Raw genomic sequence first — 11876 nt, forward strand, 5'->3', positions numbered from 1 at the left:
GTGGTATTTTGGATTTGTTGTGAAGAGCCTGTTGGTTATTTAGGAGAAAGAATGAAAAGAGAAGGTTGCTGATTTCAGAGGTAGGCAGGTTGGACTATGCCATCTGAAGGCTTTGCCATTTCTTCCCCTGCCACCGCCCCTGCCCCAAGTCCCTGAAAGTCCTTCTCCAGACATTTTTTGGGAAAACACACACACACACCTGTTATCTTACTGTCGGAAGCCTTTGTCAGTGTATGCAATGGGTGTAGATTTAGTACGAGAATATAGTCTTCATTCTTGAATTCATTTTTCCAAGGGCATTAACAGTCATGAGTATATCTCACTTGCCTGGGGCATGCCAGGAAACATTCTTGGTATCCACAATTTCTTCTGAGAACCTTTCTGTGAAGAGTAGACCAGGTAACAATCAAGGTTGCAGTTCAGTTTAGTTGCTCAGTCGTGTCCGACTCTTTGCGACCCCATGAATTGCAGCACACCAGGCCTCCCTGTCTATCACCAACTCCCGGAGTTCACCCAAACTCATGTCCATCGAGTAGGTGATGCCATCCAGCCATCTCATCCTCTGTCGGCCCCTTCTCCTCCTGCCCCCAATCCCTCCCAGCATCGGAGTCTTTTCCAGTGAGTCAACTCTTCTCATGAGGTGGCCAAAGTATTGGAGTTTCAGTTTAGCATCAGTCCTTCCAATGAACACACAGGGCTGATCTCCTTTAGGATGGACTGGTTGGATCTCCTTGCAGTCCAAGGGACTCTCAAGAGTCTTCTCCAACACCACAGTTCAAAAGCATCAATTCTTCGGCGCTCAGCTTTCTTCACAGTCCAACTCTCACATCTATACATGACCGCTGGAAAAACCATAGCCTTGACTAGATGGACCTTTGTTGGCAAAATAATGTCTCTGCTTTTGAATATGCTATCTAGGTTGGTCATAACTTTCCTCCCAAGAAGTAAGTGTCTTTTAATTTCATGGCTGCAGTCACCATCTGCAGTGATTTTGGAGCCTAGAAAAATAAAGTCTGACACTGTTTCCACTGTTTCTGCATCTATTTCCCATGAAGTGATGGGATCAGATGCCATGATCTTAGTTTTCTGAATGTTGAGCTTTAAGCCAACTTTTTCACTCTCCTCTTTCACTTTCATCAAGAGGCTTTTTAGTTCCTCTTCACTTTCTTCCATAAGGGTGGTGTCATCTGCATATCTGAGGTTATTGATATTTCTCCCGGCAGTCTTGATTCCAGCTTGTGCTTCTTCCAGTCCAGTGTTTCTCATGATGTTTCTCATATAAGTTAAATAATCAGGGTGACAATATACAGCCTTGACGAACTCCTTTTCCTATTTGGAACCAGTCTGTTGTTCCATGTCCAGTTCTAACTGTTGCTGACCTGCATATACGTTTCTCAAGAGACCCGTCAGGTGGTCTGGTATTCCCATCTCTTTCAGAACTTTCCACAGTTTATTGTGATCCAGAAAGTCAAAGGCTTTGGCATAGTCAATAAAGCAGAAATAGATGTTTTTCTGGAACTCTTTCCCTTTTTCCACGATCCAGCAAATGTTGGCAATTTGATCTCTGGTTCCTCTGCCTTTTCTAAAACCAGCTTGAACATCTGGAAGGTTCATGTATTGCTGAAGCCTGGCTTGGAGAATTTTGAGCATTACTTTACTAGTGTGTGAGATGAGTGCAATTGTGCGGTAGTTTGAGCATTCTTTGGCATTGCCTTTCTTTGGGACTGGAATGAAAACTGACCTTTTCCAGTCCTGTGGCCCCTGCTGAGTTTTCCAAATTTGCTGGCATATTGAGTGCAGCACTTTCACAGCATCATCCTTTAGGATTTGAAATAGCTCAACTGGAATTCCATCACCTCCACTAGCTTTGTTCATGGTGATGCTTCCTAAGGCCCACTTGACTTCACGTTCCAGGATGTCTGGCTCTAGGTGAGTGATCACACCATCATGATTATCTGGGTCGTGAAGATCTTTTTTGTACAGTTCTTCTGTGTATTCTTGCCACCTCTTCTTAATATCTTCTGCTTCTGTTAGGTCCATACCATTTCTGTCCTTTATCAAGCCCATCTTTGCATGAAATGTTCCCTTGGTATCTAATTTTCTTGAAGTGTTCTCTAGTCTTTCCCATTCTGTTGTTTTCTTCTATTTCTTTGCATTGATTGCTGAGGAAGGCTTTCTTATCTCTCCTTGCTATTCTTTGGAACTCTGCATTCAGCTGCTTATATCTTTCCTTTTCTCCTTTGCTTTTCACTTGTCTTCTTTTCACAGCTATTTGTAAGGCCTTCCCAGACAGCCATTTTGCTTTTTTGTGTTTCTTTTCCATGGGGATGGTCTGATCCCTGTCTCCTGTACATTGTCACGAACCTCCGTCCATAGTTCATCAGGCACTCTATCTATCAGATCTAGTCCCTTAAATCTATTTCTCACTCCCACTGTATAATCATAAGCAATTTGATATAGGTCCTACCTGAATGGTCTAGTGGTTTTCCCTACTTTCTTCACTTTAAGTCTGAATTTGGCAATAAGGAGTTCAGTGGCTTAATAAAACAGGAGTTTCTGAAAAGTCCTAATTGTCTCTTGTGTGTCTGTTGATATACAATTCTTCTTTTAAAAAGTTGTTTCTATAACCTGTTTATTCCCTGAAACTTGCTATTTTTTTTCTTTTCTTTGAGCCCCAGTAGTTATTAGAATGAATAAAAGATGGTATGAAAAAGCAACTAAGAGATAATGTTGTGAAGAGTCTGTGAAATTAAGTTGTGCAGAGTAAGCAGCCCTTTGTCAATAAGCAGTGGCTATCTCATGCAGTTGGGAGTGCTTGTAAAGAAAAGATACAGGCAACTACCAGTGGATATGGGGATTCTTAGATTTTGAAATAGAGAATACAGCATTCATATAGTTCTTCGTAGCAGTTAAAATTCTTATAATTTTTTTTGGCTGCTCCACTTGTGGGATCTCAGTTCCCTGACCAGGCACTGAATCTGTGCCATGGCAGTGAAAGAGCCAAATCTTAACCACTAGACCACCAGAGAATTCCCAAAATTCTTAAAATGTATTCTCATAGTTAATATATGTATATATATGTGTATATATACATGTATACACACACACACGGCTTTATCGAGACTGTGCCTTCTACTAAAATTAACTTGAAGTTGAGTAATTTAGCTGTAACAGGCTTACCTTTCCATTTGAGTTTTTCCTCAAAAAGATATCCCTGGATATATCTTTTGGTGGCAGACTTTATTGGTACTTTATCTCCCACAGTTGTGTACAGTGGAGCTTTTACCTAATCCTGGACATTGGCTTTGGAAAAAAGTATCTGTTCTGTATCATACAATTATGATTTCTTTTTGAACATGCTTTCACCTTGGTGACCTTCTCACCATGAAGGCGAGGAAGGAGGATTATCATACCTTCTAACAATTTTGCTTACTAACCACATGCCTTTGCTTCCCAAATGAGGTATTAGGCCTTTCCCTAATGATAAGTTCCAGACTTGTAAATATTCAGACTTCTCCTACCTATATTACTTTGATAATCATGGCCACTATACTCTGATTTATAGTACTTGTTTTGTTACAAAACTCATCTTCTTACCTAGAATTTCACATGAAAAGATGCATAATAATTATACTTGGAAATCAACTATAATTCAACCCTAATTGTTTTCAATTATTATTTTAGTGAATTCACCACTAACTCATGATTATCTCTGAAGCATAGGCATTACAACAAATAGATTCACTTAACAGGTTCTTTCTCTGATTCACCTCTGTTTTGTTTTGTTGTTAAGCTTGATTTTGTAGAGTTTGTTGTGCACTTGAAGGAGGGTTTGTGATTCCTGAGCCAGATCTGATGCCTTTACAGCAGGATTGTGAAGGTTTTTCTCACTGAACAGTAATGATTCTTCAGCTCCGTTTCTAATACCTCCTCAGTCTACACCCACACACGCAGGGCTGCTGAAGCTGCTCCCTGTAGCAGGTGGTCAGGAAAAGAGAGGAATAAAGTTGCAGCTTCTAACTGATTCATCAGAGAGCTGTCAGTTATCCACCCTGACTTTTTTTTTAAGCTCCTAGACTGTCCAATCCTATAGCCAAATAATTAAATTTTAAGTAAGTATCCAAAGAAATAAAGTTCCGGGGATACCTCCTTGACTATCAGGCTGATAGGTCTTGGAATGTATATGAATGTATTTCTTACATAGTAAATTTTTTTGGTTGAACATATTTAATCTGGATCTCAAAGTAAGGGCACATTTATTTTGTTTGTTTGTTTTAGATATATTCATTTTTTGTCTGTGGTAGGTCTTCGTTGCTGCACAGGGCTTTCTTGAGTTGTGGCGAGCGGGGGCTAATCTGTAGTTGTATTACGCTACAAGGTGGCTTCTCCTGTTGCGGAGCACAGGCTCTAGTGTTTGTGGGCTTCAGTAGTTGTCACACACGGGCTTGGTATTCGCAACTGTGGGCTCTGGAGCGTGGGCTGAGTAGTTGTGATGCGTGGACTTAGTTGTGGACCTGGAGTCGAACTAACCACATGCCTTTGCTTCCCAAAGGCATGTGTCCCCTGCGTTACACGGTGGATTCTTAACCACTGGACCCCCAGGGAGGCCTGGGAGCATAGTTTCTTTTAAAAAAATTCATGGGTTCAGTTAGAAATCTCATGATCTTTAAAGTTTTTCTGGTTTAGTTTTAAAAATAACCAGTAAATAGTGAATTGAGGTCCTTTAGCAGCTGTGTTTTTGGGCTCATTCTCAAGGTTACTAGTGTCTGCCAGTTCAATCCAGTTCTTATCCTTACCCTTTGACACATTGACATAGTTATTCCCTCCCTCTCTTCTTCTCTTTTGCACATTTGTACTCTCTGTTTCTTCTTAAAGCTTCTTTCCCCTGGGCTTCTCGGGGCGTCCCTCTCTCTTGGTTTTCCTCCTGCCTCACTGGCTGCTATTTTTCCATTTTGATTCTTTCTCATCTCTTCCTTCTTATCTTTAGGTCCAAAATCCATTTATCTGTCTATAACACCAAAATTCAAAAATTTCTAAAAATAAATTTTTTGTAACTTATTTGGCAGCAAGGCCTAACTTGACCTGAACTCATTTGAAGGCAAAACCCAACCTCAAGTAGCATGAGGCTATTTGTATTCTTTATGCCACCCTGGAGTGAATGTTCATATTTTTTTTTCTTTGCAAGATCTCACTGGGAATGTTATATATTATTTTCCCAAATCTGAAATATTCTGATTTTTAAAAGGTACTTTGGTTTCAGGGAGTTTTGAGTAATGAAGTGTAGACCCACTCAATCTCTTGGTTGTCTGTTTGAACTGGTCATGATTTTTAGTTTCATCTTTATGTTAATGACTCCTAGAGAGATAAATCTCTAGTCCAGACCTCTCCTGGATTCCAGACTTATATATTCAACTGCCTACTCGTCATCTCTGCGTGGATGTGCAGTGGGGATCTCAAAGTCGGCATTCTCAGCACCTTAGTCAGTATCCTTCCCCTCCAGTCTCTGCCTCCCACTATCTTCCCAATCTTAGTGAAATGCAAATATGTCCTTCATTTGCTCAGGCCCTGGACTTGAGAATCATCACCCTTGACGTCTCCACAGCTCAGTCTAGCAGTGGATCCCATTGACTCCTACCTTCACAGTGGATCTGGAATCAGACCACTTCTCACCACCGCCTCTGCCAGCACCTTGACCGCCTCTCACCTGATTGAGCTCAGTGGTCTCTACCTGCTCTCCCTGCTTCTCATTACCCTCGACTGCCTCATTTCAACAGGGTGACCCTTTTACAGCATGAGTCAAATCATGTTACTGTTTTCCCCAGAACTAGAAGTCTTCCTATCATATCCGGAATAAGAGCCACAATCATTATTGGCTACAGAGCCTTATGTGCACTGGCCCTCTCGCTCCCTCTCTTACCTTCTCTCCTTCTCTTGACCCTTGATCATTCTGCTTGAGTCACGATGCCTTCTTTGCTTTCTGCTTTCCTCCCTGGGATATGCATTACCTTCAGGTCTAGGCTTGGATGTCACCTTCTTAGTGAGACCTTTCCGAGCATCCTCCCCTTTTAAAAGAGCATTTAAAGTATGTATCCCCACTCCCCATTTTATTTTTCACCTTAACATTTATTACCACCCAACATACTATGTAGATAACTTGTTTATTTCTCTTTCTGAGAGTACAGGTTCTTTTACTACAGGAGGTTCTCAGTGCCTAGAATATTGACTGGTACATTGTGGGTGCTTAGTAACAATTGTTGAATGAAGGCATGTGTCTCTCTGTTCCAGCAGTCATTTGTTGAGCATACCTTCCATGTGCAAGGCACTCTGATAGATGTGGAGCATAAATCATAAATAAGATACAGCTTGGCTTTCATGGAGCCTATTATTTAGTGAAGGCCCCAGGGAGACATACACAAATGAGTAGAGCTCCAATTCAATTCAGACTGTGAAAAATATTGTAAGTAGAAGATGGTTGGATGGCATCACTGACTTAATGCACATGAATCTGAGCAAACTCTGAGAGATAGTGAAGTACAGGGAATCCTGGCGTGCTGCAGTCCATGGGGTCACAAAGAGTCGGACACGACTTATTGAGTGAACAACAACAAGTACTTTTGTGTCATTTGGGTATAAATTGGAGACAGAATTGGTCTCTTGGGGAGGTTGGGCATGTTTGACTCAAAGATTTTGTTCACCAAGTTGAAAAGAGCATTTAAAGGTATTTAATTAAGGTAGCAAAAACCACGTATAGGAAGGCGTGGAGGGATGAGAACAGCATGTGCTGGAGGCGCTCAGGGTGTTTGTATGGCTGGACTGGACTGGAGGACCGGGAAAGCAGGCGTAGTTCAAACCAAAGAGCCATCTAATTATACTTCAGAATTTGAACTCTCTGTCCTTTGAGTATTGATGAGCTCCCAAATGTTTTAAAGTAGAGGAAGGATGTGATCAGATGTATGTTTTAGGACCATTTCACAGGAAATACTTAGGTGATATTGTGGTGAAGGTTTTTCATAAGTTCAGGGCTGAGATTACAGGGCCTGAATTAAGACATTGGTAGAGGCAAGGAGGAAGGAGGAGGGAACAGAGGAATTATTAGTCGGTAAGCAGTGTTACCGACAGCACTTGGTGACCTGTCAGATGAGAGCAGGGAATATTTGGGATGGTGATTCTGAGGTTTCTCTCTGGGTGACACCTGGAGGTATTAGTGCTGAGAGGTCCAGGAAAGGGTGATGGCTGAGCCTTGATTTTTGGATAAGTTAAGTTAGAGGTGCCTGTGTTACATCTAGGTGAAGAAGTCTGCCTGCCAGTTAGAAATAAATGAGTCTTCATCTTAGGGGAAGGGGAGAGGTGAAGGGAAGATTTGTTGAGTCTGCTTGTCATTGGACTTGAAGGTAGAGCAGTGGATAATGTTGCTCAGGGTGAGCTTGGGAGATGAAGAAAAAGAACCCTGGAGAAACACCAGCATTTAAGGAGCGGGTGGAGGATAAACAACCTGTGAAAGTGAAGTCACTCAGTCGTGTCCGACTCTTCGTGACCCCATGGACTACAGCCCACCAGGCCCTCCGTCCATGGGATTTTCCAGGCAAGAGTACTGGAGTGGGGTGCCATTGCCTTCTCCGTTAACAGCGGCTAGGCATATTATGTTTACTTGGAGCTGGTATACTTGGTTACAGCCTTAGTGTCCTCAGACATTGCATGCTTGGCCAGCTCCCCAGGTAGCAGCAAGCGCACTGTGGAGGAGATTAAAAAGGTGTGGGAAGGTCCAAGAACCCATGGCTAACAAGCTTGCTTTCTCTCTCCTTCAGGAGGAGGTTCAGTGTCCGACGTCCCTGTCTGTCGTGAAAGACAGAAGCTTGACTGAGAGTCCAGAGAAGGTGGACGAAATCTTTGATACCCCAGTTGATCTGTCTTCGGATGAAGAATATTTTGTTGAAGAGAGCAGGTCTGCCAGGCTAAAAAAGTCAGGCAAGGAGCGCATTGATAACATCAAAAAGGCATTTTCCAAAGAAAACATGCAGAAGACGCGGCAGAATTTTGACAAGAAAGTGAACAGAATTAGGACTAGAATAGTGACCCCAGAGAGGAGAGAGCGGCTGAGGCAGTCAGGGGAGAGATTGAGACAGTCAGGGGAGAGACTGAAGCAGTCAGGGGAGAGGTTTAAGAAATCTATTTCCAATGCAGCTCCCTCAAGGGAAGCTTTTAAGATGCGTAGCCTTCGGAAAACCAAAGACCGAGCAGTGGCTGAGGGTCCAGAAGAGGTCAGGGAGATGGGGGTGGACATCATTGCCAGGGGCGAGGCTCTAGGCCCCATCAGTGAGCTCTACCCCGAGGCGCTCAGTGAAACAGACCCTGAGGAGGCCAGTGCCACGCATCCTCCCCAAGAAGGTGGGGAGGTCTCGACCCCCGAGCCTCTAAAAGTTACTTTTAAACCCCAGGTGAAAGTAGAGGATGATGAATCTCTTTTGCTAGATTTGAAGCAGTAATTATAAAGAGGAATTAAGTATATTATAATTGTAAGTCTCCTTAATCATACAATCTTAGTTTAATTAGTATAGTCATTTACATGTACATGCCATATAGGAAAACATAAATGATATGCTTGTTTCATTTTTAGGTTTAAAATATTCAAGATAATAAGTTATTAATATATATTTCCTTGTAACTTCCTGGGGAATTCTTTTTTTTTTCCCTCCCCCGGAGAACTTTTTTTTTCTCTCCTCCCCCAGGGCTTATTTGATTCTATCAGCTTTCTCTCTTAGGTCACTCTCACGGCAGCTGTGGATTTTTAAGTTCATTTCTCTTGCCCATCAAAAAAAATAGTTTCCTAGTGAGGGCCAATTAGGTGTTTGTCTAGTCTACAACAAATGAAGGGCAAATTTGTGGCCATGATTTGCAAGTCAACTCTTGATTTTGGTCTAGATTAATACAAGGGGAATAACTCATGTGTGGATTTTATCTGTTCAAATCAATAGATTTGTTAGTAAATTAGCAGTCACACCCCTTTTTGATGCCTTTGCATAAAAACATGGAAGTGCTGGACTCGAGCACTCGGTTCTGGCATCAGAGCCTTGCTTGTAGCAAGCCACTCGGCAAGTCGTCTGCTAATCGTCTGGTCACTGAAATGAAGAGAGTTCACCTGTCCTGCCCACCCCAGAGGACTGCTGTGAAGATTAATGAAATATTACACATTCTGGGGGGAGCAAGAACCATTTCCAGAGAAAAGAAACCCCACCAGTTCCTCAAAAACAGAATCGAAATACTTACATCTTCTGAAAAAGCCCTGAGCTTCAAGCAGTAAGGACCTAGGTGGGACAGACACTAAAGTTGGTTTTTCTTTTCACAGAATCAGGAATGAAAAATAAAGGTTTGGGTGACATCTTTTTCATCAGAGACTAAACCCAGATCTTGGGTTTGAGTTGGGTCTTAAAACATTTCCTGGAAAATTCTTCTCTGATTATCTTCTGCTCAGATCTCTGGTGGACTAGAACAGCATGTTTGAGCATCATGAACTCTGCAACTGTGGCTGTACCTTCAAGAGGCCTCTCTAAAGCCAGACCTTATACAGTGTTTTTAAAAGACCTCAAATGTTTCTGATTCCGGAGTGAACCCCTCAAAGTCCACCTGTCTAAAACAGTGTTCAGGGAGTTCATCACAGCTGCTTTGGGAGGAAGCCAGATTCTACCTGTCAGTTAGCTGTAAATCTAACTGATCAGCTAAGTAGCTGATCCAGAAGTAGATATTATTGTTAAAGAGAAAAATGATCATACTGGTTCTTCAATTATGTATGTTTAAATCTTTTGATTTGAGAAAGGGAAGAAATGGAATTATGGGATTTGAGAATTTGAAGAGTTTTGGACAACAGTTAGCTTTCAGATCAGTTTTAGATGCTCTGGTAGTAACTAAAAATTGTACACACACACACACAAATCAGCTTTAAAATATTTAACTGAGTTATCCAGCTATTTGGGTTTGGGAGTTTGATTCAGTATCATTTCCTCTTCACCATGCGTGAATACATAAAATAGTGAATTGTTCCTCTCATTATCTTTTTATAAAGTGTATACAGCTTTGAACAATACTTCAAAAGGAATAATTTTTAAAATGTTATGGTTTAGCAAAAGCTTGGATGCCTAATCAAATATTTCCTTAAAGCCATAATAAATTTGAATTAAAAAAGATAATACAAAGTTTGATGTCATTGTCCTATTTGTAAATATTTTTGCTGATAATGAAAGCAAACAATATGGCATGAATTTGATATAGTAACCCTGCTTATGATAGATATGTTTCTAGGTTAAGCAGAATGTAAAGAAGTTATAGGCTGTTTTTTCTGGCACCATCCAGAGTAATGGAGAAGGAAGTGGCATCCCACTCCAGTATTCGTGCCTGGAAAATTCCATGGACAGAGAAGCCTGGTGGGCTGTAGTCCATGGGGTTGCAGAGAGTTGGCCATGACTGAGCACATCAGTACAGTATGCAGAGTAAATATCAATTGAACTAACTTTTTTTTTTTTGCAGATACCACTGTCAAGTAATTTCTGTCAAGTCCTTTTGCTTACTGACTCACTATATAACCAGGCTTTACATGTTAATGGAATGTTGCCCACATAGGTCCGTCTGAATGTTGACGTAGAAGACATTGTAGCCTGGTCAGCTCTTATCATGGTGGACTTTGAACAATTTCCATGTTCTCAGAGGTTCATTGTAACTTTTTACATTTATTTTAGGCTGTGCTAGGTCCTCCTTGATCTACCAGCTTTCTCTGGTTGTGCCAAGTGGGGGCTACTACTCTCTAGCTGTGGTGTGCAGTCTTCTCATTGTGTGGCTTCTCCTGCTGCAGAGCACGGGCTTCAGGCACATGGGCTCAGTAGTTGTGCACAGGCTTAGTCGCTCCATGGCATGTACGATCTTCCCAGACCAGGAATCAAACCCGTGTCCCCTGCATCAGCAGGCAGATTCCTAACCACTGGACCACCAGGGAAGTCTGATTCATTGTACTTTACACTGCTTGTTTGGTACTAGGATTTTCCCCTCTGTGTTCCTTCTGTCTCTGAACTTCTCCTCCTTTAGAGCATTAGAGCATTCCTCAATTCCATATTCATCATTTTTTCTTTTACCGTGTTCTCTTGACACAAAGAATGTCTGTTTATTATATAGACTGCAAAATCAAATATCTTCATTTAATGCAAGGAATAATTATCAGCATTTTCTCTTCTTAAAGTTTCAGACAACACAGAACAGATTTTGTGCTTATTGTACTCTTCTGTGTTTTTGAAATTTTTGTTAGATTTTGAACCGTTTATTGTGATTGCAGCCATGAAATTAAAAGATGCTTACTCCTTGGAAGGAAAGTTATGACCAACGTAGACAGCATACTAAAAAGTAGAGACATTACTTTGTCAATAAAAGTCCGTCTGGTCAAGGCTATGGTTTTTCCAGTAGTCATGTATGGATGTGAGAGTTGGACTATAAGGAAAGCTGAGTGTCAAACAATTGATGCTTTTGAGCTGTGGTGTTGGAGAAGACTCTTGAGAGTCCCTTGGACTGCAAGGAGATCCAACCAGTCCATCCTAAAGGAGATCAGTCCTGGGTGTTCATTGGAAGGACTGATGTTGAAGCTGAAACTCCAATACTTTGGCCACTTGATGAGAATAGTGGACTCATTTGAAAAGACCCTGATGCTGGGAAAGATTGGGGGCAGGAGGAGAAGGGGATGACAGAGGATGAGATAGTTGGATGGCATCACCGACTCGATGGACATGAGTTTGAGTGAACTCCGGGAGTTGGTGATGGACAGGGAGGCCTGGCCTGCTGCGGTTCATGGGGTTGCAAAGAGTCGGACACGACTGAGCGACTGAACTGAACTGAACTGATTG

The 11876-nt window shown here is 41.8% G+C and overlaps 1 protein-coding gene across 1 annotated transcript in view; it reads left to right on the forward strand.

The window, feature by feature from the left end:
* Window positions 1-10181, forward strand: part of MURC (muscle-related coiled-coil protein) — a 12232-nt gene extending 2051 nt beyond the window's left edge. The window contains exon 2 of the mRNA XM_010844815.1: window positions 7806-10181. Within this exon, the coding sequence (XP_010843117.1) occupies window positions 7806-8483 (678 nt within the window). The 3' untranslated portion in view covers window positions 8484-10181. The remainder of the gene's footprint in view (window positions 1-7805) is intronic.
* Window positions 10182-11876: the final 1695 nt, after the last annotated feature.

The sequence above is a fragment of the Bison bison genome, unplaced genomic scaffold (genome assembly GCF_000754665.1).
Source record: "Bison bison bison isolate TAMUID 2011002044 unplaced genomic scaffold, Bison_UMD1.0 scf7180017864209, whole genome shotgun sequence".
Taxonomy (NCBI): Eukaryota; Metazoa; Chordata; class Mammalia; order Artiodactyla; family Bovidae; genus Bison; species Bison bison.